General features: G+C 42.2%; 5 protein-coding genes across 5 annotated transcripts; 2 read left to right on the plus strand and 3 right to left on the minus strand.

The window, feature by feature from the left end:
• Nucleotides 1–322: 322 nt before the first annotated feature.
• Nucleotides 323–1,095, plus strand: MELLADRAFT_123744 (uncharacterized protein; the record flags this gene model as incomplete). The annotated part of the gene is made up of 5 exons (XM_007414146.1): nucleotides 323–440; nucleotides 537–593; nucleotides 674–799; nucleotides 886–960; nucleotides 1,040–1,095. 5 exons carry the CDS (start codon nucleotides 323–325, stop codon nucleotides 1,093–1,095), a joined length of 432 nt encoding a protein of 143 aa, XP_007414208.1.
• A 4,192-nt stretch (nucleotides 1,096–5,287) lies between these two features.
• MELLADRAFT_110129 (uncharacterized protein) lies at nucleotides 5,288–7,315 on the plus strand (the record flags this gene model as incomplete). The annotated part of the gene is made up of 3 exons (XM_007414147.1): nucleotides 5,288–5,954; nucleotides 6,078–7,181; nucleotides 7,263–7,315. 3 exons carry the CDS (start codon nucleotides 5,288–5,290, stop codon nucleotides 7,313–7,315), a joined length of 1,824 nt encoding a protein of 607 aa, XP_007414209.1.
• Nucleotides 7,316–8,581: 1,266 nt separating this feature from the next.
• MELLADRAFT_66332 (uncharacterized protein) lies at nucleotides 8,582–10,669 on the minus strand (the record flags this gene model as incomplete). The annotated part of the gene is made up of 6 exons (XM_007414156.1): nucleotides 8,582–8,985; nucleotides 9,046–9,126; nucleotides 9,198–9,512; nucleotides 9,773–10,144; nucleotides 10,325–10,420; nucleotides 10,516–10,669. The coding sequence occupies 6 exons, from the start codon at nucleotides 10,667–10,669 to the stop codon at nucleotides 8,582–8,584; spliced, it is 1,422 nt and encodes a 473-aa protein (XP_007414218.1).
• An 11,040-nt stretch (nucleotides 10,670–21,709) lies between these two features.
• On the minus strand, nucleotides 21,710–24,133 carry MELLADRAFT_117557 (uncharacterized protein; the record flags this gene model as incomplete). The annotated part of the gene is made up of 10 exons (XM_007414155.1): nucleotides 21,710–21,994; nucleotides 22,062–22,180; nucleotides 22,260–22,355; nucleotides 22,417–22,491; nucleotides 22,563–22,709; nucleotides 22,778–22,894; nucleotides 22,978–23,088; nucleotides 23,167–23,369; nucleotides 23,499–23,613; nucleotides 23,705–24,133. 10 exons carry the CDS (start codon nucleotides 24,008–24,010, stop codon nucleotides 21,793–21,795), a joined length of 1,491 nt encoding a protein of 496 aa, XP_007414217.1.
• Nucleotides 24,134–26,170: 2,037 nt separating this feature from the next.
• Nucleotides 26,171–27,077, minus strand: MELLADRAFT_110132 (uncharacterized protein; the record flags this gene model as incomplete). Its single annotated transcript, XM_007414154.1, has 4 exons — nucleotides 26,171–26,314; nucleotides 26,588–26,773; nucleotides 26,848–26,990; nucleotides 27,071–27,077. The coding sequence occupies 4 exons, from the start codon at nucleotides 27,075–27,077 to the stop codon at nucleotides 26,171–26,173; spliced, it is 480 nt and encodes a 159-aa protein (XP_007414216.1).
• Between the last annotated feature and the right edge of the window lie 589 nt (nucleotides 27,078–27,666).

The raw sequence follows: 27,666 nt of genomic DNA on the forward strand, positions 1-27,666 counted from the left end.
GGTTGGTAAATTTGCTTGGTTTTGCTGTTTTCAGGGTCTGATACAGAGTACGATCTGTGAAGGGTAAGGAAGTTTGCACCTGGCTTGGCGACTTGATGAGGAACCTGTGGCTTGGCCCTGTGAAACATTTGAGCCACAATCGGTTCATATGGAGCAAGAACTGACAAGAATGCTCAGCGCTACACCTTTTCTCCCGAAAAAAAAAGATTTGAAAACCCTTTATAAAGCATCTCTTTTTTTGCAACCAATTAATACCCCTTCCCATCACAATTCGCTACTCAGAGTCCAGCGGCAACCGAACATCTTCAATTACCTCACCAACATGAATTTCTCCACTAGCTACTGCGTTTTGCTTGCCTTTGTCGTTTTAAACCTGGTCAATCTTGGTTCTGCTGCAGATGTGATGTGCTCATGGAGCTTTCATAGCACCGCAAAATCCGGTAAGTACAACGTTTCTGGCAGACATCATGCACCCAATCAAAATTGTGATCGTGTCACATTGTCCTGACATGCATTTCTTGAACTGGGATGACTAGTTTGCAGCGACGGCAATTTTAAATACACTTTTCCAAATTCAGCATGTCACCGCACTAGTAAGCAATCATTCACCACTGAGACTTCGTCGCTCTTTAACTAACAACGAGCACAACTGACGCTGGGTGAACTATACTAGAACCAAACGAACTTAGTCCGGGCGTCGATTGTGTGCGGGGCCGCGACAACAAGGACCCTCCCGAGGGCCTCACGTGCGAGTTCTATGACTTGATATATCACAAAAATTGGCAGCTCAATTATTATGGTGAGTAGACAAAATCTTTCAGACATTGGAAAGTGGGAATATCGATGCTGACATCCCACCACTTGATACGACTTTGTACGACCAAGATTGTGGTAACGTCCCTACAGACCCCGCCCAGAGGACAGCAGAGTATAAATGTAAAGGTGTGAATAACATTCAAGGTGAGTCGATTCCGGATATTTCTCAACCAATGTAGATAAAATGTACTCAACTGTCATTATCTGACTTCCATCCTTTTAGAATGTCACGGTGACTATCTCGCCAGGGAGCAACTACCTCCGATCATCACGAAGTAAAGATCATCGGAACTTTACAATTACAAGACCACTGTTAAAAAGACAAAAACAAACACATCAGATGTTTCGCTACTTTACCTTTCCTCGTTCTTCAATTGCTTTTTCATTGAATTTCAATTTGAGATAAAAAACATTCTACAATCTGCAGCCCCTCAACTGATTAGATTTCAAGCTAAAAGTATTTCAACTGAACTTACTCATGCAATCTGGTTTACAAGACATTCTAAGTGGAAAAACTATTCAGATGATCAGTTCTTACCTGCAGTATTTGATCCACCGATCTCAGTAAGGGAGTCAATTGCATCATACTTAAATCAAATCACAAACCAACTGAATTATAATTTAAACAGATTCGATGGAAGTGATCAAAATGCTTCGTCTTGAGTTGATTTTGTCTTGAATTGAAAGTAAAATGAGTCCCTCCCAAAATTTGGAATTGGTTTCAGAGCTCAAAACTTGATATGAAAATTGAAACTTCTTGATGAAGTTTGAAAGTTGCAATGATACCAATATCTCTTTTACAAAAGTCTGTCAAGTGATTGTAGCATGGATGATGGTACCTCCACGACCATCTGTCGCTGGTTTGGTAAAAACACATTTGACATGTGTTTTTTAGTTTTGGTGCAAACTCTGAAGTGAAAGTTGCATCATGCTGAAAAATCATTATGTTTTGAATGTGTGTATTCACAATTTCATTTGTAGCAATCAAATGATGACTTAAGGTCTCATTAGTGTTATTTGAGCCCTTTTTTTACCAAGACATTGCATAAGGAAAACTTTTTTGTTGGTCTATAAGAACCAAAATTTGAAGTTGCATTTTTATGTTGAAACATTTATTCTTTGATTATGAGAACTTTTCTCATTTTTTTTGCCTCCCCACCCAAAATTCCCCTGTACATGTAGGCATGTATATACATAGGGCCATACAGACTGACATATGACCCAATGGGATTTGACTTCTACTGTTAAGATGAATCATCATCCCAAGAAGCATCTTGAGGGGATACAAAGTTGGCTAAGTCAACATCTCCCCTGAGGAGACCAAGACCAGCTGTGCGTCCTCACAAAATACACCCCACCATGTCATCAAAAGTCCACTACCCTTTGACTTTTTCTCTACCCACGTAACAAAATCCAACCGCCCTTTGATTGTTTCTCTACCCACTTAACAAAATCCAACCACCCTCATGGTCCCTACATTGAAACCTGACCACCCTTCAGCACATCTACAACACCCAACTCTACCATGCCCCGTCTATCAATACAAACACCACTGTATCAATATATACTCACCACCCTTTCCAACATATCCACCAACATTCACCACCCCAGTCATAACTATCTACAATGTCTGTACATTTTCATACCCTGATACCCTGACCCACCCCTAACCACACCCCACTGACAAATCAACTCTTCAACTCTTGTCATTCTCCTCAGGAATCATTTGCACCAAGGCAACCTCAACATTCATCTACCCCCTCAATAACCAACCAGCCTCATCTCCAATGTCCTCTACCATCTCTATCTCCAACCACTGTCCTAGCCTTCAACCATTCCCCCACAACCTTTTCACCACCACCCTTGCCAATATGCAGACCAAGATCAAAGCCCACACAGCTGCAAATGGATACAAAATCGCCACCCAATCATCAGAAGATATCAGTATATGTTACAAGTGCCATCAATCAGGAAACAAATGTTTGCTTATTCCAAGCTCCCGCAAAACAAATTGCTCATTTGCCTTCAAGATTTCCTGTGCCCTCCCTTCTACAGTTCCCAATTACCTTCAAGAAATAGCACTTAATGGGAATAAATCAAACTTACCTCAACTTGGCAACTGGACAATTCACATCCAAAACCTAACTCACAATCATAAACCAATTGGTTGTGAGGTACAAACATGCCCGCATGGCCTTACTCATCCAACAGAAACTAACCCTCATTCCTACACTATGCACTTTTCAGCCACATCAAGCAGATTCACATGATCAGTCTTTGGCAGCAATCAATGAATGATTGACCATGGTTAGTTTATTCACTTAGTAAGGAAATTGCTAGACACCACCCACACCATACGCCTGGGTAGGAACTCAAAAAGGGCGCCTACACGAGATGTAGGCGCCAGAAAACTAGCGCCTGCATCTATTTTTGCCGGATTTGAGATGAGGGCGCTAGAAAACTATCACCTACATCTGTTTTGGCGCCTGCCCAGACTGTAAACATTGTAGGCACCACATTTATGGTACCTGCATATTCATTTTTTGAGCTACATGTGTGGTTTTCAAGTCACAAAAAATATTTTTCAAGTAACAAGTATGATTTTTGACTTACAAAAAAGATTTGTCAAGTCACAAGTGTGGTTTTTGAGTTACAAAAAAGTTTTTGAGTTACAATTTTTTTTTCAAGCTACGAGTATGGTTTTCAACTTATGAAAAGGATTTTTGAAGTTGGAAGACACCAAGACCTTTGTCAGCTAGCAACACAACCTCCCCTCCTTCTTACTTTTTATTTTGGAGAGTAATTTATGAGTTCAAGATATTGACAGACATATGTATTTGGTAGCCTCCACCAACCATCAGTCCAAAACATTCATTCCCTGAGGTGAGTTACCTCCCTGGCCAACTGGCCAATTTTTCTTCTTTACTTACACTAACACACAACCTATTTCAAAGCCAGCTTCTATTGACTCGGGAAAGATGGAACCCACCATAACACTTTCACCCTCATCTGGTGCCTTTAACAATGGGGACGGAAGCTTCCAATTGGAAAGCTTGTACCATGTTCACACCTGACTCAGAAAGACAAAACCACTCCAGGCTCACCAATACTCCACCAAAGCACATTTCAAAAGTACTCCCATCTTAAACCAAGAAGTGCTTTCTCACATCACAAGCCTTGTTGGCTCATTTTGGAGATTAATAATCAGAGGCAGAAGCCTTTGTCCAACTCTGGTTCTGCTGACTTTCAGAATGACTTGAACCTTTGTAGATCAACTAGACAACAAGTGGCCAATCCCGCTTCAATAAGTGATCTTTGACAGTCAATGTGCACGTGCCCCACCAAAAAAGTGTGTACATCCCATTCAAAACATGTGCAACTGTGCCTGATGGTTATTGATGATGCCAGATCTCATAGGACAAGTGTGTACCTCCTTGGCTTCATGAATATGTAGAATTGGTGTCAGACTCATGTGGTGATGATCACTGCAGATACCATGTGATTTCTATTAGTCTTGGCTCAAGTGAAGCCAAATGGTTTTTTGTACAAGAAGAGCTTAAGAAGGTGAGCTCAAGTCCAAATCTGATTTCTACAAATCACACTTGGCAGCACGGAAGTATGGAGCTGGTGGGGTTGCTGAACACATTGCAGTATGTTGGACATTTTTTTCCATCTTATTGCACAGACTGCCTAAATCAGTCCGCTGTAAAATTGTGAATTATAACTTCTTTTGATTTTCTTTTTGCCATGGACTACCAAGTCTTTAACTACCAAGTCTTTACAACAGCTTCATTGTGGCAATTAAGCGCCAAAAGAAAATGTACAATTGAAGATATAAATTAGATCAACAGCAGAAGGACGTACATTGAGTTTTAATTGTTCAAGTAGGTTTTCAGATGAAGAAAACTCCCGGTTGCTTGAATAAAATTGTGTGAGAAAAGGAACAACTTTGGATGTATCCATGAGTTGGATATATGGAAGCTGTACTGAACAATTCACATACCAACACATCTAAGCATCTGAAGAAGGCCCAGTTGGCTGGAAGTGGATTTCTGAGGTTGGGAGCCCTCAAAATGGACTGAAGAAATATTTTCTGCTAACCATGATAGTCTGATGCCAAAAACTTGACATTGAAGTGTCTCTTCACTCTTTTGACACCTTGTGAGGTGAGCCGCGAGGACGAGACGGGATAAGACTTGGTTAAGTTTTACATAACACGTGACTGCATTGTAATGGCTCCGTAATTTTTCACCCAGCCTTAGCACGGGGTCGGGTGCCAAAGGAAAAAAAGATTGGCATCAAAGCACCTTGATAGTTGACTTCTTCGCTTGTCTCACTTATCAGCACTTATCAATAACCTTCCGACTTGATTTGAATAAGAAGAACTAAACAAAACAAAGTCAAACCTTACGCAATAGTGGCCACAAGAAAATTCAAAGCTTAAAAGTTATTATATATATGAGACTTTAATATGACTGAAGCATCGGATTGCAAAAATTGGAAATCTATTAGACCTTGGCTTCCACCGAATGGTTTAAGCAATCGTTTCGAATCTCAATCTAACAATGATAATAATCCGAATGAAGAAGAAGAAGGAAAAGAAGATGAAAACGATCCGAGAGGAAAATCAAGGATTCGAAGTAACTTGAACGTCATCGATGTTTCTTCTACTGCCATCTCACTGGATGTTTCTTATCAACTTGATGATATCTCTCTTCGAGCTCCTATCTCTTTAGCTGTCAAGATAAATGGAATTATTTGGGAAAAGGTGGCTTATGCTGAGAGTGATGTGATTGGATCTGTTTTGGAAGATACTCCACCGACTAGTCCAAGCTGCGAACAATCTTCATCTGAATCCGAACTCAAATGGTCAAGGGGTCATCGGAACATCACCTTGGTCATACACGGTCTTGAACCTGGACTTGAATACGAGGTCGAGCTAGAGCTAATACCTTTAACACAAGAACATCACAAACACGACTGTTTATCAGGTTCATCTGATCTAGAAGAAACGTCGGAGGAGTCGGTCGAGCATGAAGGACTCTTATGTGGACGCTTGGATCCTTCAATCGAAAGCGGTCAAGAAATCCAAAGTATTTTCGATTCCGAGACTAACCTTCATGAACAACCAAATAAAGGTAACTGCCGACGATAATCTCTTTCATCATTTATATAACTGTGGATGGTCTCGAAAATGTATCTGGATGTATGTATGTTGGAATAAAGACATTAGAACTAATATTAATTTAAATTGGACTCAGGTGAAAGAACGAACGATACGAAACCCGAACCGATCATAACTCAACTCGATCCAGATGGTCCACCTCCGCCTTATACATCCCATGATCCCGCCTCTCCCCGCGCCTCGCGTAGTCTTCATGCATCCCATTCTTCCTTGGATTATAACCCTGAGTCATCCCAACAACCACCTAGTCCACGAACCTCTTCAAGTATTCAGCCATCAACGCCAGTACGAACAAATGGTAGAGACCGAGAAGGAAACATACAAACAGTGGTAAAAACATCTGAAAATAATTCAAAGCATAATGAATTAAAATTAGTTTCATCAATCAATCAAATGACAAAAGCATTGAACAAAACTGTCAAAGAAAACTTGAAGTTGAGACAAAAGTTGGTAAATGTTGAACAATTTATCAAGAGATTAGATGAAGAGAATCTAGTCAAATCAAATAGATTGGAAAGTTTAGAAAGATTAGAGAAAAAAAGAAGACCATCTACAGCTAATGGACAACACAACAATAATAATGGTAGTAGTGGTAAGAAAGAAAGTGGAGGAGACCCCATGAATATCGAAGGATTCACACCACTTTGGGTATTAGAAAGACAAATTGAAGTAGATGAGATCAAGATAATGGAAAAACAAATTGAATTAGAAGAAAGTGAAAAAAGACAAGCGAAAGAGTTGATGGAATTCAAAGATAAAAATCGATCATTAAAGAGAAAAGTAGAAGAAAGTTTTAAAAGGGTAAGCGATTTGAAAGATCGTAAACTTAAAGAAATCGATTTAGAACTTGAAGAGATCAAAAATGAATTAGAAGAAGTCGAAAAGTTATTGAATGCAGAATCTAATGAATCTAATAATACTAATAATAAGAAATTTATGGGAAAAAGTTCTTCTGGGATGGTCAAGGGTCATGGTGATCCACAATCACGACGTTCGATGGGTAAATGGAATCACCATGCTAAAATGAAATCAAATGAAGATTTACAATTAAATGTGAATTCTAAATCTGGTTCCAGTGGAGGCTCTACTTCTTCGCACAAACTTGCTCGAACAAGTTCTTTAAATGAGAAATCAAGAACAACGGAACGTGTTGTAGGTGGTGGAAGAAGATCCATGAAGGGTGAGTGAAATTTTGTTTTGTTTTTTTGTTGAATGTGATTTGATTGCTTATTTTGTATCATGTTTCCTTATATCTTACTAGAACCTCATCAAGTGATAAATAGAACTTGGGCTGATAAAGTAGCTGGTCATTGATTGAGTATGATTTTTATTTGGTTGTCTTTTCTGGATTTGTTATTTTTTCTGTGTACGATAAACTGGATATGTCTCTATACCATCGGTGCGCTTCTTTATGAAAACTTTGAAAGATTGTTTTTATTGATTTAATTAGCTACATATCTGCTCATATGATGATTATTTTATATATATCATGTTTCTTGGAAAAATTTCTTGTTTGTTTTACAATTGGTTGTTCTTTGAATGCTTGGAAAAGTTTGAAGTGTGTAAGAATAAAGGAATTGAATCGCATATTTCTTGAGATTTTGTTCATTCTAGTTGAGTCTTACATGAAGAGTGAGGTCCCCAGTTAGGATTTTTCAAGTCATCTTTACGGTACAGAACTTATCACCAATTGTAAAACATACGCAAAAAATTTCAACACCTGGAACACTGCGATTACAAATTCTGAAAGAAAAACTTTTGAAAACTTGTTCGAGCTTTCAAGAAAAAAGAACCTGGTGTAGACTTGAAACCATCGATGTTGCTTAGTCCCAGCAGCCGGGGTTCATATGACCGCTTGTAAACCCCGGCACAATGGGACTTAGTCAAGTTTTCTATGTTTACATAGTACAAGTTTGACTCGGATTCAATCCAACGTTTTTTTGTCAAGAAATGCTATTTGTAGTGCACACACAGCCATTGGTGGCAAATGTGAGATGCAGATGTCAAATCCTCAAAGGGACTATCACCGCATGAAGTGATGCTATGTTATAGGAAAATGGCGAACGAAGTTATGGAGGGGAAGACTGATTTGATTGACTTGCTCATAATTTTCATAATGGTTCTTGGTATTTGGAGAGATTGTACTGTGCTGCAACTGATTTGGGCTAAGCTTTCTCATCGCACTACTTGTTTCAAAAAACATTTCTTCCGAACAGAGACTGAGTTGATAGCATATATATTTGTGTGTTACAGTAGAAAGTAGAGGCCATAGAAACATTGCAAACACTGAATTATTTACTTTTCGTATATGAATAAGAACTAAAATTCTAAAGCATCTAGCTTACCGTCAAGGATGTTTATATGAATGTGATACAAACTCAACGATGGATTCGGGAGACATCAACTTTGAAGAAAAAGTTTGTCTATATATCATTGATTTAAATTACATACATATTTAAGAAAGGTCGTCTGAACAAAAAAGTCTAGGAAAACGATTGTAAAAATTCCTCCACTTTGCCAATTCTTAAATGGGCCCAGTGAAATCTAAATTTCAAAATGTGTTGGTATGATTGGTATAGATCATCTTCTAGCACTTTGCGGGTGAACCGTGGTTGTAGGCCTGTTGTAAGATATTATTTGTGAGAGTTTCCGCAATGCGTTGGCAAGAAACATCTGTCGATCTGGAACCGGTATGGGGAGCTGCCTTTGATGTTTTAAGGTATTCAAAACGTCCTTGAAAAGTAGGTCATGAGAAACTTCTGGACCTTTTTCGAGTATACGCGATGTAGCGAGTTCTACGAGGAGGTGAATTCGATTCTGATAGCGAAGATCTGTCATGAAGTTCAGCTGGGCCGACGTGCTGAGTTCATTCTTCCATGTTGTTTGTAGGAGACCGGAATCCTGGGTAAATTCTGCCACCATATCCTTGATCCCTACCCCAAGATTCTTATTCTTGTTCAAGACTTCGTTCGCGGACTCTTGCACTAAGATGTTCATTTGTTCAGTTATTTCTTTGCTTCATAGACATGTTTGCAATCACTTACATGAATAGATGTAGTATGCTTTTAATTTCTCAGACCGTTCTGCCAAAACCACGCATGCTCTCTGGGCCATAATTTTGATTTCTAAGAACCAACCGTGATAGATCAGTGAATCCGATGCCCCATCAGATTTACTATATGCAAATATTACTTACCATTGTTCCTCAAAGTCAGAAACGTATCAGAAGTCTCAGCAGGAGTCAATTGAGAGAATTCACGAAGGAGATGCAAGAGCTCCTTCTCGTGAGTTTTCGTTACACCTGTCGCCATAACGAATGCTGGAATCCATAGTTCCCAAGAATCATTTGTGATCTGATCCAGAGCGGCTTTACCGTTGATTGACTTCTGGGCCATAACTTCTAAAGATTGTCGTTGATCAAAGGTTTTCTGGATAAATCGCCAAGTAGCTTCACCATCAAACTTTCCGCTATTCAAAACCGCCCCGAGGAATGTATGAATCTCTTTGCAGTCTAGGCGGCCCCTTAGAAATTGCTGGAAATGTGAAATGTTATCAACTTGTTTCCCGCGAAAATGTGAAAGAGAATGAAGAGTCAGCTTTAAAGCGGGTTGTTTTCATTCAAGCCATCGTTGCCAAAGAAGACTGACATTGGGTGAATCGGCTTCTTGCATCGTGACTGACTGCAAGTTTTCAAAGAAATCACGTACGCGTGAGTTGAGATAATCCACACACACTGACAAGGGCGAAGTAATGGAAGAGTTTTCTACATACCTAGACTGAAATATGTTTGCCATGACAGATCTTCTGCCCAGATATTGTGCCTCTTGATCAAGAGGTCGTAGATGATGTTCTTGGTATATGATACTGTATAGGAAGACAGTCTACGGTTCTGAGATATTACGTATAGTCCCTCGATGGCTGCCTCAACACCACGTCGCATGTCTTTACTTTTCTCAGAAAAAATGTATCCCGAAATCCTATCGATCAAGACTCGATTTTTGTCTGTGAATCCCTTGGACTCATCATAATACATTACAGTTTGAATATCTTGGATAAGATGATGCACATGTTGATCTTCAGTTATTCCTCCGAAGCCACTATCCCAGGTTAACGGTGATGGGACCGTCAATATTTCGACTTTGTCTGTTTTTGTGGAACATCCGAGCAATCAGTATGGATACGCTGCGCGCCGTTGGGCCCATGAAGTACGCGGAAGCAGAATAGGGATTCGAAGCAGGATGACGCATTTCGCACTTTGAGTGTGTACAAGGATGGAAATGGCTGGTATTCTCATTGACGATGCTTGAGTTCGCAAAGACTCACCGGCTGTGCTAGTTGAGGATGACGAGGCCCGCAATTTTGTAGCTCCCGTCGTACCACGAGCAAGAGCAGTGGGCCCCTTTACCGGCTTCACAGTACCTAGAAGGTGCGAGTGAAAAACATGTGAAGCAGGGGAAGCACTTTGACATCAATCTCGTGTCGCGTCTCTTGGAAGAAACTTTGGTTCTTCTTACTTTCTAAGTTTGGGAACATATGGGGTATTGAACTATCTGTACTGAGCCATCTTTGTGGAGTGAGCTGGGGAAGCTTTTGTAAAGGATGGCCTGAAAGCATCAACAGCGATACGAAGACAGCAAACCACAGAGAAAGCTTGATAGGAGATCCCATTGCGTACGTATTCTAAGGGCGGTGGTTGCTGAAATGTGATGGATGATGAGCTTAAGATGTAATGACATGAATGGGATGACTGAGGCAATCCGCGGCCCAACGGAATCAGCGTTTGACATCTTGATCATACACTCGGAAGCGCAAGCCGACGTGCTATCTTGAGCTGTAGCTTTATCGTGGGTTGAGATATGGTGGTGCGAGCTGAGATAACAGAATTGATATCAGATAAAGGATGAAAGATCCCCACTCATCCGATAAAAGGTTTCGTGATTTGAATTTTTCTGAACATGTTTGATTGAATCCCTAATTGGGCTCGTTGAATCACCTGAAGCAACAGATAGCGTCCTGTTGTTCTGCCGGAAACGTGTAAGTGCATCTGCGGACCGTGAAACCATTCACACCATCGGTACATACAATGGTGTGATAAGATCACTCCTACGGTGCGATGGGAGCTGATGGGAGGATCATGGGGCTGAGGCTCAAAGCTAACTGCATGTGCCAAATCTCACCACGACCCAAACTTAACAAAGTCCCTCGCCAAACCCTTCAGCCTCGGCCCTGTGGCGAGGGGCTTTGTTAAGTTTGACCACGACCTGATAAGACAATCAAGAGAAAGTTTCAGCAAATACCTTTGTGAGGAAGGAGTATGGGGATAGAGTACAATATGTTTTGGGTTTACGTAGTGTTACGACAGTAGTACTAGTAGATAGAAGGATATTTAGGAGCGCAACTCCTCCTTCCTTTCTTCTTTTTCTCTTGAGGACCTCTTTCCTCTTTCTCTTTAGTCTCTTGGCTTGATAGCTTGGTGTTTCAGACTTTATTCAGGAAATATAACTGGGTGATTGTTCTGTCTGGCTTTGGCCTCCGAGAATAGAGAACCCAGTGAAGGTTGAATTACCATCAACCTCACAACCTAGTGGAGTACAAACAGGAGAGAAAATGATTACACAGTAGTTTCAACAAAGCTTGTCACAAACATTTTGTCAAGCTAGGCGGCCAAGCTGGTTGGTTGAGCTTTTTTTATGAAAAGTGGTGCCAAAGCGTAACCGGAGTCGGAAAAAAAATTAGAGTCTCAGTTTCAAACATGATATTCTGATTGCTCTTTGAGCAATTGTAGTTTTTGGCAGGAGGCACGGCAAAGGTGGGTGGTGTCCACATGTCTGGGTAGCACATTCTACTTGCACCTCAGCAGAAACTCCTTGTCAAACATTGTGACATAAAAAGAACTAAGGGTCTTGTTTGATTAACCCAGTTGGAACAATTCAGAAGGCTAGAAGTGATCCAAGACCTGATTAGACAGGGTACGACATTTTCATTTGAAGAAAATGCTCTCTTTGTTATCACAATGCCCAGTGTTGGAGATCTTAAAGAGGCCACAAATGAGATTCTGGGAGTTTTTCCCCTCATCCATTATTCCACTTGATCTCTTGTTATTCAACTTCTTTTGTCAATAAAATCTCCCACAGTAATAGTCAGTGAATTTTGAATACACCATTTCACTTTTTGATAGCCAAAATATTGAGAATGTATCAAATATATCCTAAGAAGTCCAAAAGCTAGCTGTGTCTGTCTTCTGTCGCCTGTACATATTTTTTTGTTCAAATTTCCTGCTTCTCTACTTGTCCTTTGTGTTGTATCTATCACAATCTAATCAAAAATCACCTTGCTAGAAAACCTCCAGTTCACATCATAGTGTTTATTAGCCGTGTTCAAACCAAACCTGGTAGCACAAAAACCTGGTACACCCCCGGTCAACTATTTGGCTGGAAGCTGTCAAGAGCTGTCAATAGATACACAAAGTTACCAACAAAAACACAACTGGGTGTACCAGGTTTTTGTGTCAAACAGGTTTGGTTTGAACATGGCTATTGTACAGTACTCTGTTCTTCTGAAAACACAAAGAAAAATGTTAAACAACAACATTGGAAACCCTGCTGCCCATCTAAATGCTTTGAGTGCAACAAACACAAACAAGCAAGGACCAAATAGATAAATCAAGCAACCCATGAAATGATGCAGCTCTCCGAATCTTAACACATGGATAAGATTAATGGCTCCTACATGCAATAAGAAATCATTGATCTCTACTTCTCTGGCTGTCTCACCAGAGGTAGAAGTAAGCAATGTTCTGCTCACGCAGCTAGTAAATGAGCCATCTCATCAGAGATCACCTCTTTTCCACCATGTGCTAAAAATACCCCAGAATTCCTTTCTTTGACCATAAAGATAACACAGGTACACCACCTCAAGCAACAGCATCAGATTACAAGTCACTGGCAGGCCAGGTCATTTGGGTACTTTAATATGTTTTCAGAATGTTTTCAAAATAATTTCCAAGTTTGGCCCACAGTAATCCAGAACCAAATACCAAGTGTCAATTGAAATGAGGTTTAGCTGCATGTGCCCAGTGCCACCCAGTAATCCTGCGGAACTCTAGAATATGCAAGAACCAGCCGGATTGTTCAGACAACATTGTCCCTAAACATTCTTCTAAAGTCTTTCTGGGATTCTCACACTACTCAAAACTCTAAAGTAAGTTGAAGTACTAAGGACTTGTTCAAATATGAAAGAATTAATTTGTGAATGTAAAGCCAAAAAAGTGTTGGGTTTCTTTTTACCAATGTAAGCTGGATATGTAAGAAGCAAGGTGCTGATAAGTGATTGCATCACTGGGAGCAACATTCAAACCAATCCAAATGTTGGTATTATATTGGTATTGTATTGCCAAACCAATACTAAAAGTAGGCTTTTCCCATATTGGTTCATCCAACCAAGGACCGTACAGGTATTGGCAATACTAGTCATGGTAATTCTACTCTGCTTTATTGTATTGGCTTGTATCAATTGAGCAATGTGATACAAGTGTCACGTTTTTTATTTGCCATATAGTAAGTATAGTATGTGTACCAACGCTGGACCAATTACGCTACAAAAGTGTTAGGGTAATGTATAGCATAGTTTTTTTGTATATCTACACCAATACTACCCGTTAGATGTGATGATCTATCTTACCACATCATTATGTGGCCACACTATGTTTGTAGCGTTAGATGGATCTTTACATCTATGTTACCAGTCCCTCAGATCAAATGTTAGCTGTTAGCTTTAGTTAGCGTGCCCCTGCACTAGAATCAGATCATCACCTCCTGGAGGTGAAAATCCTTGATGGAATGCCGTGTATCCAACTGATCGGACAGTGACATCTCACACTCCTTCCACTCACACTCAAAATCACATTTGAGTCTATCAAACTTCAAAGAAAACTAAAAATACAGATGTCAATGAAATAGAATCTTACTTTAAGGATGAAGACTTCATACCCAAGGATCAATCTCATGATCCTCATAGCATTCTTGCTTGGCGGAAGGTAAGTTCATCTTTTGAAGACTTGCTCTTTCTCTCTCAGTACTTACCTTTTTTTTCAAACAGAACAAGCAAACCAAGTACCCAGTTCTTGCCTCACTTGCTCTTGATTATCTTGCTCACTGCGGATCATTGGCTCCAGCAGAGCGTGTGACCTTTTCAGATGCTGCTGATATTTGTGCGAGTGATTGAGGATCACTTCAACCAACAAACATTGAAAGACTTGTTAGAAGCCAAATGTGGCTGCACGGAGGTGTCAGATTGAATGGAGCTCAATGGGCTCAATTACAAGCCCTTGCTGACTTGGCCTACAGTAAAGTTGATTGATAGTATTTTTGACGTTATTTTAGCTGTTATTGCGTTATTTTAGCGGAATAAAGCTACATTATTGCAATGAGTATTTTTATGTTAGTGTTTACAAGTTATGCCTCGACATCAGTGTTAGTGTGCAGTCATCATAATAGCGTTAGTGAGCTATTCTGGTAGCTTTCCCCATATACACTATCCAAATAGGTCCGGATAGCATTGAGTAGTGTAGTGGTCCAGCCTTGTGTGTACTACAGTGGGTCTCATCAAAGCCCAACTACCCCCCCCGTAGGGGGGGGTTGAAATTTTGGCCTCTGAGGACCTCGAAAATCAGTGAAAAAAGTCATTTTCACCATGCGATTTGAGTGGTCTGGGGTTGGATTCCGCTTCAGGAACCCACTTTTACCAAGTTTAAAGCCATATATTACCCTTTGGTACCCATATAGTAAGCCTAAGGATGTGTTTAAATGTGCTCGGTTCGAAATATTGCCCAGATGTCTAAAAAAAATTTTTTTTTTGCCTCGCACGCGTCCATCCTCATAGGATTATAATGAGATAGGTCCCCCGAGCCCATTAAGCTTATTAAAATGTGTGCTATGTAATTATGAGGTGTGTATAATTCATCTCGAACATGAAATTTTGCTTTGCGGGCGCGGGTAGTTGGGCTTTGATGAGACCCACTGTACCTTCCAACCAGCCAAACATAAACTTGATGTTGAGCTCAAAAATCATTACCTCAATGACAATGTCACAAGTTAATGACAGTACCAGTAGAATCATCTATCCATATATTCTTGTGATTGTCTGATGCATGGGGCAATTCCTTTTTCACTAGATGGGCAAAATTTGGGCCCAGGTATTGGCTAGGTACTTAGGAGCTCAAGCTATGTACTTAAGCCCCCTACCCTAGGTACTGAATCCACCTGGGCTCAGGATGGGGGCACGGCCCTTGAAAAGAAAGGTGCACCTAGGTGTGTTTTTTGAGAAATGGGCGCCCTTGGGTGCGTCTTCTCACAGTGCAAAAAAATAAAATAAAAAAATAATAAAAAAAATGAAAAAAGTGGAAAAATTACCGCAGCCACTTGAGGGGAGAATCATTTTGGTTTGTGGAGCTGTTTGATGAGCCTTGTTATTTTATTTTTTGCTTTTTGGGATTAGAATGATGAGGTTGATGATGAGAAGAAAGCTTGAAGTGGAGTTTGAAAAAGAATCAGACAAGGAAAGCCTCAATTTATCACTATGTGGCATACAGCTTTTTTAGCGCGCCAGCCTTATTTTTGAGATTGGTAGGCACACCTCACGCCTAGGTGTGTTTTTTATTCCGCACCCCCATCCTGACCCTGGGCTAGGTACCCAACCCTTGAAATTACCAGGCCGGGTATATACAGTCAAAACCGCGCAATTGCATACCCGCGCAACTGCATAATCAGCCTTTTTGCATAGGCCAGGACTCCCCTGACTTGGTGCAGGCTAAAAGCTGGATTTATTGCATAATTTTGTCAAAAATGATAATGCATAAGTCAAAACCAAAAAAAACGGGTCTTGGAAGCCCAATTGCATAGCTTTTACTCAAAATACAGGATAAAAAGTACATAGTTAGGCATAAACCTTGAGCCCTAAGTCTTAAAGCCTAGCTCATAACCTGCAAAAATGCATAATGTTATGTATTTTGGCCTATTTCCGCATATATGCATAACTTTATGCATTTTAAGCTATCCTGTATTTTACCTCACTTTGCATAATCCGTGAAATCACATAGGCTGGATGTTCCCCCCAAATTATGCAATTGTGCGGGTTTCACTGTATGTGGTTACTGCGGTGCTGGGTATGGTCACATGACCTGTGTCAGGCTGAGGATATTGAGTACCAGGGTTAAATCCCTTCTTGGCCCCGAGATGCTTGACCATCCACCCATTTAAAGTGTGTTGGTCTTTCTTGATTCTTGTGTAAGAAACATCACCTTGACCAATGCAGTTTTTCTCTCAATATTGATGTCTCTACTTTGGATTATGATGGCCAGCCATTTCTTCCCTGTGAAAAACTTTTACAGTTTTTCTAACTAAATATAATAAAGGAAAGTAATTTAAGAAAAAAAAGTGTGATGTTCTAGCCCCATTGAGATGGCCTGCCACCACTTTGAGTGTACCTGTGGTATGCTGTTACATGTCACAAGTATTGACAACTTTTTCTATCCACCTGTGTCATCTCACTGTTCCTCATCTCACATTTTCAGTCACACAATCAATCTGCATTTCCATCTCTCTCATCTATGGGGAAGTTGGATTGAAATTGTGTTCCTGGTCCTGAAAGGAGATCAAAAATTACTTTGCATAATGTAAAATCCTCAATAAAATCCTCTGTGAACACAGCAACATTTTTCTTCAACACCCTTGGGGCTCCAACATCATCATCATCATCATCATCATCATCATCATCATCAGCCAACACCAGTGCGGCTCAGCTCTTTGATTGGACTGACCTTTCATCACACAATCAGCTCATCAAGTGAAGCATGTAATCATGTCATAGTCCATCAAATTCAAGGCATCATCCATTTTTACAAATTCATATCATTCAAATTCATGAAATCATTTCAAGAAAATCATTCAAATTGTTTCAAGGACTTCATTCAACTATATCCACTTGTTTTGCTTAATCTGGTACATGTGATCAAGAAATCAAGATCAACTTGAAGTTCAATAGAAGCATAAAGTTTGAAAGATGCTGCAAGCATTTTGTGATTCTGACTATATTTGCTAGGGCATGCTCTGCACAAAACAGAATCAGGGGGACCGTGACCCTTACTCTCTTTAACTACAACCAAGCTACATACATGTGAGGAATTGGCATGCCTCAAGCCTGTGTGGCGGATGGGCACCAGTTGCCTAGTCAATGTTATAAACCATAACAAAGCAAAAAGAAGAAAAGTAGTGATAATTGTATACAATTTTCATGGGGGAGACAGTCAAGAAAACAAATAACAACAAGTAAACAAAAAGTCATCAAAGAAAGTTGAGAAATAGAAGAACAGCAAGTACAAAAAGGGGCACAAAAGAAACTCAAGAAAAAGAAGAACAACAAGTAAAAATCCATCAAGCAAAGACATTCATGAATACACGTACAGTAACAATGTGTTGCATGTTGATGCTGCGTAGGGCTATGACCCGGGACCAGCCACACCTGGCCAACTCTGCCCGAGGGTATGTAAGGTAGATAACAGTACATGTCCCGGGACACCCAAACCTAACCTGATGAGAGTTGCAAAAGACCTACAGGTGTGACGTGTGTCACCGCCCGGCCGGGTGCCCGGGCCCTTTTTCCTTATTTTCCTTGAGTCTCATGATCTTCACAACTTGATCAGCATATCTCCGTGTACCATGAGATCTCCAAGGAATTTCTTTCTTTAGTATTTCTTTTTTTAGTCAAAGTTAAGATTTTAACAACCCTCCGTCATCATACATACCCTTTTCCCACTTCATCAAAATGCCCTCTACTATCAACACCCGGTTATCAGCACAGATCCTTCATGCAGTGCATATGTCAGCCAATCCCAGTGGTCCCCCCAGCTCAGCTCCCTCCAGCACCCATCCCTCCACTAGTATTGCTCCCTCTGACTCTATTTCCGCTGTTGGCTCTGAATCTACTACCACTGGACGCACGTCCTGGGTCTGGCAATATTTTGTTTCGGAAGACATGGACGGTACCATCAAGAATCACTTCCAAGCCAAGGAAGGCTTCATCAACAGCGTTCTCACCAACCCCGACAAAGATCCCGATGCCCCTATTGTGTTATGCAATAAGGGCATAGCCATTGACTGACATGGTAGCACCAAATCAATGATAAGGCACCTCTCACGATGCCACCACATTGAGCCACCTGTCAAGACTGATCAACACATCTTGCCAGCGTATTACATGGATGGCAAGATAGCCAGGGTAAGTTTCTTTCACTTCATTTTATCGTTTTAAGAATCATTTGACTAACATTTTTTATAACTTCTTTTTTTTCAAACAGGTCAAGCCCTTCAATCGAGAGAACCTTTGAGATGCTCTAGTTTGGCTAGTTGTGAACCATGAGCTTCCTATTGCTCTCGTGGATGCCAAAGAATTTTGCAAACTCTTTGCTATGGTCAACCCGGCATTGCTTTCTCTCTTATCAAAGCAAACCTGTGTTTCTGATTCAATCTTATCCAAGTATCAATCTGTCCAAGGCACTATCACCAATTTACTATCTACGGTTCAACACATCAGCCTTACTTGTGATGGTTGGACCTCCCCCAGTAATGTTGCTATGTTTGGTATAACTGCACACTGGATAGATGACAATTACAAGATTCACGGTATCATTCTTGCTTTGAAGCTGATCAACAGACATCATACCGGATCTAACCTTGCCACTCTTCTCAAGCACACTCTTGATAAATTTCATATCTCTGAACAACTCTACTGCATCACCGCGGACAATGCTTCCAACAACACTATAATGGGGCAACATCTTTCAACTATGATTCCCACATTTGATCCTTCTAATAACCTACACTGTTGTGTTGCCCACCTCATCAACTTGGTTGCAAAGGCTGAAATGGCCGTGTTTGATTGCAAGACTCCTCCAACTCCAGTCAACACCCTTGACCCTAATATTCCAGATTCAACTTTGACTTCATCTGTTCCACTTTTTGTGGAGCCTACCCCACATGCTGGGATAAGTATCATTCTTGCTTGGATCTGATCCTTTCACAAGCAAGTGAAACACAGACCCAAGCTTACTCTTGATCTTGATAATGCTGTCCAAGGCTGTCCTAAGATCAAAAGCAAAGTTGGCCTAGTTCACAAAGTATCTACTTGCTGGTCATCTACTCATGATTCCCTCAAATGTTTTGTCTTACTCCAACCTGCTATCAAATATGTATGTGATGGTGACCCTGCTCTTGAGTCTTTCTCACTCGACGATGAGGAATGGACCCTAGTTGAGACCTTAGTCAAGTTTTTGTCTCCCCTCGCTGAGGTCCTCAAGTTAATCAAAGCCAACAATTATCCAACTATCTCTAGCGTTATGCTGGACTACCAGTGGCTTGTTGAACAACTCAAAGCTGTAAGTTTTTTATTTGTCTCTACTCGTAATTCTATCGCCTTGATTTGATATTGATAGTGATTCTTATTTGTATCAGGTGTGGCATAATGCTGATTGCAAGGAATTGAAAGTGTGTATCTTACCAATGATGAAGAAGATTGTTCAGTATCAAGAGGCAGCTCAGAAGAAAGCTGTCTATATATGCTCTGCTATACTCGACCCTTGACTCAAACTCACTGCGGTCAAAGCTTCCACCATGGAATCGCTTGGATGGGGACCCAAAGACTTGCTCACGTACTTTACTGAACAAGCCAACAAATTCAAGCCAGCTTGCGATCCCCACATCAATATCATTGAGCCTGAAGATACTTTCAACCCTGATCAACCCCAGCATTTCATGAAGTGTCACAAAACAGTTCCTATTGAGCACAAAATCAATGAATACCTCACTGCCCCTCAAGAGGATGAGAAGCAGGAAGTACTTGCCTATTGGAAGTTACATGAGCGTCACTGGCCCAATCTAGCATGCATGGCGAAAGCCATGCTTGCTGTACCAGCAACCAGTGCTCCATCCGAGAGGTGCTTTTCTAGCGCTTGACGAGTCATCAGTGACCACCGAGCGTCTTTCACCACTCAAAATCTTGGGGCTCAAGTCTGTCTTAAAAGCTGGTCCAAGGAGTTCAAGTAGTTCTTTTCTTTTATAAGGTATCATACCAGTAGTTCTTTTCTTTTAGGTATCATACAAGTAGTTCTTTTCTTTTAGGTATCATACAATAGTCTGAATGATAAATAAATCTACTATAAATCTATGTTTGCCTCAAATACATGTGATTTTTCCCTGTTTTGTGCTTAAAATTAGCCTTCAATAATACATGTGAATGCAATTAAATCCCCTTCCTGTTTGTGCGCTGAAATAATCTTCAAACTGGAGCATTTTTTGTGTTTTTGCGCTGAAAAACAAGCCTGGCCCTGAGGCCTGTAATTCAGGGCATGCCTCACCTGGCCCTGGTCCTTTTTTGAGAGCTCTCGTGACTACTCGTGGCCAAGCAAAGCCTCAGGGCCACCTCGTCACACCCGGTCCCGGGTCATAGCCCTAATGCTGCATGACATCGTTGCTGATAACAAATGTTGTGTTACTGCTGTGAGCAACACTAAGACATGTCAATCTTGCCTCATTTTGCCACCACAACGCTCCCAAAAGCTACCCCATTGCAAATTCAAGATTGCATCAATGCAACACTCTGTGTTGCAGTAGCACCATGTTGCAGTGCTTACCTGGTGTTGACATAGCACTCTCCCTCCTTCAAGGCTTACAAAAATTAAGGCTCAACTGAATGCTTCATTCATACACATTTTTTTCTTTCATATATTTTCCTTTTCTTTGTTTCCTGTTATTATTTGTGTTTTTCTTCTTTTCTTTTTTTATTGAATCAGTTGGTACAGGCTCTGTTTCTGGTGGAACTAATTCCATGGACAAGGTAAACAATTCCAGAGATCCTGGTCAAAGGATTCTCTGTCGGATGAACAAATTCCTGAACACAGCTGTCCTTCTATGTATTGTTATTTTTTGTTTCCTTGTTTCTCATTTCTAGGCGGATGTCTGTGAATCATTGTGGGGAGGGTGTGGTGGTCACATGATTGACACAACTGCGGCACAGCCATCTCTCACAGTGCTGCCAACAAAACTCGTCACTCTTCATGTTTGAGTAGGTTGGTGGTTCCACATGAACTTGTAGAACCCAGTTTGTAGTTTTTGTAACCATGTGTCATCATACTAATAGTCATTGTATTTTTGTTCTTCACTTTAGGTAATAAAACATGTGAACCCCATTTTTTTCTGTGAACTTTGTATGCCTCATCATATCTTTTTTCCTCACTTTAGGTAATACTTCAATTTCAAAAAGCTTGTCCAATTCTGAGCAAGTTTTCCCGCAAAATTCGAGCACATTGAGCTAAAACTTTGGCACGCTTTGTGCAATCAACAGTAAATATAACTTGTGGATCCCAGTTTGTACACCACTGAAGGGTTGTCACGTGAATCCACGCGGAATCCCTTTGCAGTGAGATTCCGCGTGAAATTCACGATGAGAGTAAATGCGTCAGGTACACGCGGACTTGGCACATCACAACCACGTCAGCGCGCACGCTGGCTATACGCAAATGTCTCTGAATGAGGACGCGTGCTGTCCGTGAGCTTGCAGGATCACCCATTGCCCGAGCTCACGTGGAACGGTTTTACAGGTTCAACACGCACCACGGCAGGCAACTCCGTCGCCCGCTAGAACGAATCGACAAACGATGACAACCAATTGGGTACCCATGGCTCGCGATACTTGTTCTAATCATTGCAATAAAACACTAGCTTTTGCCCTTAGGCGTCTATCTACAGTTCAGATGGTTCCTCATCCAGTTCCTCCTCCTCCGGACCCTGAATACCAGACCCCCCAGACCCATTTGCCGTCGTCGCGGCGGCCAGCACTTGTTCCACAAATGGCACCCGAAGTGGTCCAGACGCTTTGATAGCGGCCCATGTCCTCTTCCCAGTGAAGGTTTCCCGGTCATAACGGGCGATCTCATTAAAGTACCTGCAAGACCAGGTACAAGGTCAGGAAACGTTCCACTGGTGCTACGGTGGAAAAGATACCAACTTACACAGATGAATCGCGGGCGGGTCTTGTGCGAAGTTCAGCCAGGGCTTCGTCCATGAGAGTACATTGGCAGCGTTTTTTGTTCTCGGTGTGATTGAGGTAGTTGAAGGCGGTCACATATCGCTATCACATGGCGTTTTACAACATGGCGTTTCTATGAGTCCAACATACCAGGCCTACACATCAAAGCGACTACACTGACCATGAATATAACCCTCTTCACTCGGGGGCGCCCCAGCGCTCCCAACATTTCTTCGTCCGGCAAAGCTCGTACTTCGGGGAGAAGCAATCGGGTAACCTGCGAGGCTTATGGTCAGCGACATCATCTACAAAACTGCGTTTTTGGAACAGACACCCACCAGAAATACCATCGATTTCGCAGCAGGAACCTTGAGTGCGCTTCCCTCTGCAACCCCAAGGATGTTGTTGAGAAGCTTGATTGAATGGAAGAAAGTCGATCAGAATGGTGGATGACTTTGGGTATTAAGAATCAGTGACAACTCACAGCGGAGCGCACCTTGCTGCGCTGGTTCTTCAGGATCTCTTTGATGAACAAGTACATCGCGGTTGTTGGAATGCACGCCTCACCGGCGACGTAATCCCCGGGCCCATGTTCATCTATATAATCAGGCTTCAAACCCTTTAGAAAGTTCTGGGCGAGTTTGGTTTGGTGAGTGGCGGTAAAGATGAATGAAAACTTTGAAAATGGCATTCACTTACAAAGGTGAGCACTTCTAAACTCTGCACCATAGTGGTGTGATCCTCAGCAACACTCTTGCTGAAAGCCTGAAGCTCAGGCCGGGATATGAATTGGGCCACCTGGTCCTTGAATGCGTCCTGATGTCCAAAAATCGATTATACCGCGGAGTCGTCAATAGGGTCAAGAGAGAAGTAGATCGATAGAAATGAATACAACTTACTCGTATCACTTTCCCTGGGACCCACCTCCCCCCGATTGAACCTTTGGACTCTTGACCAAGAAAGACCAGGTAGGAAAGGGTACCTACATATTCCTCACCAGGCATAGTGTGCTGTCCGATAAAAAAATAATGAAGTGGTGCGGTTCAGTTTGGTAGGATGCGCCAGAAAGGAGAGAAGTCGGTACCTACCTCGCACATCTTCTGCAACAACACTTGATTTTCCTTTGTGAGTTTCAGAAGATCGGAAAATTTATTCACACTGGTCCGGGTCGCTGGCTGGCGTGGGGGGGCTGAGGCAGGCGTGTTGCGTGGTTGGGGTGGTCTGAACAGCGTAGCCGGAGCGGGCTGGGGTGAGTCACTCGACCCGCTGAGCGACATCGCGCTGCTCGACGCTGCCGGCCGAAAATAGATGATGACCAGGGTTACAAATTGCCCATTTCGTAACGCAAGAAAGGGTCGAAAGTGAGTGGACAGAGGCTTCAGAAGGAAGGACCAAAAGAAAACGAAGGGAGGGTACCCACGTTGCAATGCATTCTCACGTGGCGGTTGGCCACCCATAGCCTCATCATCCACATTCATGTCATCCCCACCGAAAAGATCATCCCAATCACTCATTAGTGAAAGACTGCCGGTCGACTATTTGACAAACACCAAGTGAGACAACAATTCACAAAGAGTTAATGAAATGCCAATCTTGCGGTGGGATTGGAACGAGAATTACTCTTACAATTAAAAGTAATGGATCTATATCAAAGCACTGGTTGAAATGGTTTGATTTGATTCGAGGGAAGAGTTGGGATGGATGAAAGAATGACCAATCGGTCTGGTTATAACTTGAAAACCAAAGAGAATTCCGCGCATCCGATTCCGTGTCCTGGAAATTGGGCCTATTACAAGGGGAACTTAGATCGAATCGACAACCTGTCGAGATGGTGAAAGCGAGGGAAGAGCAGTCAGTTCTACGGCAACATTCGTGCTCGAGGAATGTGAGTGGTGACACATTCCTCCCTGGGCTGATTGAATAGTGACACATTCTTCGTTCGCCTAATGGACTCGATTGCTGAATGTCGATCTTGAGGTGGAGATAGATTCAAGAGTGCAGATCCAAATGGTTGTATCGGCATGGGTTTGGCAAAACTGAAGTGTGGAATGGAGGTGTGGAATTGGGTGGGTGGGAGAAACGACGTGAGCCAGGGGTTTTGATGGTACATGTGAAATTCAAAACATCAGTGGGTGACATGTCACCCGCATTCCTCGTAAGAAGGACATTGTCATCCTTTGTTTCATTCAAAGTGAACGAATGAAATGAAGGCCGGGATTTCTTTTCTTGAGCAGAAGCCAAACCAGATGAATCGTGACGAACCTCAGACCCCTCCTAGCATGCTCAGGCAAGCGAGGCGGAATTGCAAGGGCTCAGCAGACGACCAAAAAGAAGCCTTGATTGACGTCTCTCTTCATGTAAGTCACCTTTCATTTCTTTTTTTCACAGTGGTTCATTTGCTTATCCGGTGTGCAAAGGCTTTGATTAAGATGTTGGCCTGTCGCACATTCTTGGAAGCAAAAACAATGACTTACTCTCCTCTTGATCACCGAGGAGACCTGATGCCGAGTGTGGAGTGGATTGTCATGGTGAGTGTTTTTTAACGACTGTCAGGAGGAGACTTGACGTACCGTGGTGATTCCGGTAGGCTCAGCTGTGGCGCCTCGCAAGGGACAAGGCGTTCGAATTGACCTTCCCAAAGGGGTTTGACAACAGCAATAAGAACCTTTCAAGGCTGGTATTAGGGGTTGGGCGATATTTCGACCAACCGGTTTTGCGCCTCTGAGAAGCCTAGCGAAAGCAGTTGAAGATGGTGGAGAACAAGTTTTATGGGTTTCACACATCTCTTACGGATCTGAGCTCAGGGCCGAGAGTGTTAAGGTGATACCCAGGCAAGCTTTGGCCTGAAGAGAAGGGTTAGGGGATCTGTGAAAGGTGCAAAAGGCGTGTTTGCATGGCTTGTACTTCAAGCCCAGCGGCGCAAATCGATTTTCCCTGTAAGACTTTTGAACGGGTGAAGCTTTGGACTTCTGAAGACGCACTTCGTACCGGTCTGTATTTTTGCAAAGCAAAAAGACGGATCAAAATGTTGGTTAGTTATGAGTGGCTTTGGTATTGCTTTCGAGCAATCTCCAAAGCATTCCTAAAATATTGAATTGCGACTGAATTGCGTTAGGAAACCGGTTGGTCGCTTTTTCGCCCAACCCCTATTCACCCAAGTTCAAAGCTTAACCGGAAGAATCCGATTGCGATTCCAAAGATTGGTACATGAATTTACCTCATATTGCCCGACTGGAAAACTAACGTGACCTTGCCGTCAAGATTCTTTCAAAAATCTTTACTCAGAACACTCAAAACCAAGCGGTCCCTTCGCTGGAAGTGCTGTTAATCAAGGTGGGACCTTGTCCCATTTTCCTGACTAACAGGAATACATGTGTGTCAGTTGCTTACACCGCGCATTCTGGCCTGAGCAGATTGAAAGATCTTCGTTTGGAAGATATTACGCCGCAGACGAAGAGGTCATCAATCGTATAGCACTGATTGTGAGTCCTTCAAATCAATAGTGTCACATGGAAATACTTATAGAACGCGCTCTAAAGCGCTTGATGGCGCTCGACCTGGCATGTACCCACACGAAAGCAACAGCTTTGGATCTATTATGGCCGCGTGTGGATTCTAAGCTCGAGTGGATAGCCAACAGCCTTCAGAAGAGGCATCAAATTGAGTAAGTTCTTTATCTATCGCGTGAGCTCTGATCACCCAATGCCCATCGGTCTCTTTTTTGATAGGTACCACAAGACCATCCGTGAGATAGATCGGCGCCTATTTGATGATGTGCGCCCCTTCGCCCAAGTGGTTGAGGAGGATATGGCACTGTTGAAAATGTTCAAGGGTATGGGGGCAAGTCTTTATTCTTACCGGCTTCCCTAGTGCAATTAGAATAGATGTTATGGAGGGCAAAGAGCATTGAAGTTGAATGATGTTCTGCATCAACGTCTTTGAGGCATCTCACAAGGAATGATTTTAATGATATTGATCCCCACATCCTCTTAGACCTCCGGCGCACATCCTGTGCTCTTTACAAAACAAGCCAACGTACACAATGTGTACGTTCAAAAGTAATCAGTAAATAGACACAAACACAACCTTGAGTCAGACATGCATTGGCATCAATGCCTCTTCCTCTTCTTCCATGGGATCATCAACAGGATTGTTTCCTAGACCCTTTGGCGGACATTTGTCAAACCACGCTGCAAGGCCTCTTGTGACAGACTGCTTCCAATCTTCCGGGGTTACCTCGGACCACACATGGTTGGACACACTGCGGTGGTACTCTGCTGAATAGTGGGAACCCGCGTTGATTATGAAAGAGTTGAATGGCTGGTGGGTCACTTCAGGTCTCTTATTCTGAGCTGCAGTGCGTTCGATTCGGAAAGATCGGGTCTTTGTAACCGCACATTTCGCGTCGTGGCAGTTGTGCTGCACATTGAGGACACACGATACATTCTGTGTTGCCAAAACCAAAAAAAGTCAGTGCCGAAACGATACGAATTGTTGAGAAATACTTACATTTGCGTCTATCCAAGCACTCTGTTGGGTTTCTTTGACTTCTCTCATTCCATAAAAATGGTGCAGACCCACCGACAACTTGATTTTATTCACTTGAAATAAAATGATGTTTGATGTGACCTGGTGCCAAATTTGGATCACACGTCCAATTTTAACAGGGGAGGGTTCCGCGCAATCAAAATTGATCTGTTTATTCATATGCAAAAGTTTTTCAAACTCAATGATGCCAAAGGACAATCTGACCAAGAAAATTAACTCACCAAAATAAAAGTCCCGCTAACCACTTTGCGCCCATTTTCAAGTACCACCTGGCTAGATTTTCTCCACCGTGCACTTGGCCATCGGCTGCCAATCTCGTTGGGAGCCTCCTCATCATTGGCTGAACCCTGGGGTGCTTTTGTGTCTGAGCAATCAATGTATCAGTAACAACAATGTCAATTGTTTGAGCCAAAAAAAAAAAATTTGATCACACTGACATGTCACCTTCCATTTGGCTTGTGAAGAGGAAGGAACAGGTAGGTGTAGGCCTAAAGAATGTCTAATCTCTTTTTCGTTAAAAAGGTCGCGGAGAAGCTTTGATGCGGTTGTTCGGGTGCCCAGTTTTCTATCGAAGAAAGAACCCCCCGAGATGAGCATCCGAACGAGTCTCTCGTTGTTGAAGCTGTTGGAGATGTCTTTGCCGGGCGCATGATGATTCGATTTCACTGAAGCAATACAAGTAGGACCGTTTTGGGCTTCCATTTTATCAGTGAGAAACAGCGGAGGAGGTCCAAAGCGATCAACCGAATGAGGGAGGTGAGTCAGCATGTGAAATTTAGGCTTGTTGGTCCATTAGGGATTGGGCGAAAAGTTCGACCGAGTTGTAGCCAGCGGATCTGGCGCCATCGAAGTTGTCGGAACTTGGCTACTCATATCAAAATAGATGTCACTGATTCACCTGATTCATTTTACTGAGCTACCCGGCGGATACCTGTGACAGGAATTAAGCCAGCCAAACAAAGAGGCTTTTGAAAAGGCTGCTTGTTTGGCCGGACGAGTGTTTTTAAGCTGGTGTAGGCGAGTAGGCTCAAGAGGGATGC

This window comes from Melampsora larici-populina, assembly GCF_000204055.1.
Source record: "Melampsora larici-populina 98AG31 unplaced genomic scaffold MELLAscaffold_41, whole genome shotgun sequence".
NCBI lineage: Eukaryota > Fungi > Basidiomycota > Pucciniomycetes > Pucciniales > Melampsoraceae > Melampsora > Melampsora laricis-populina.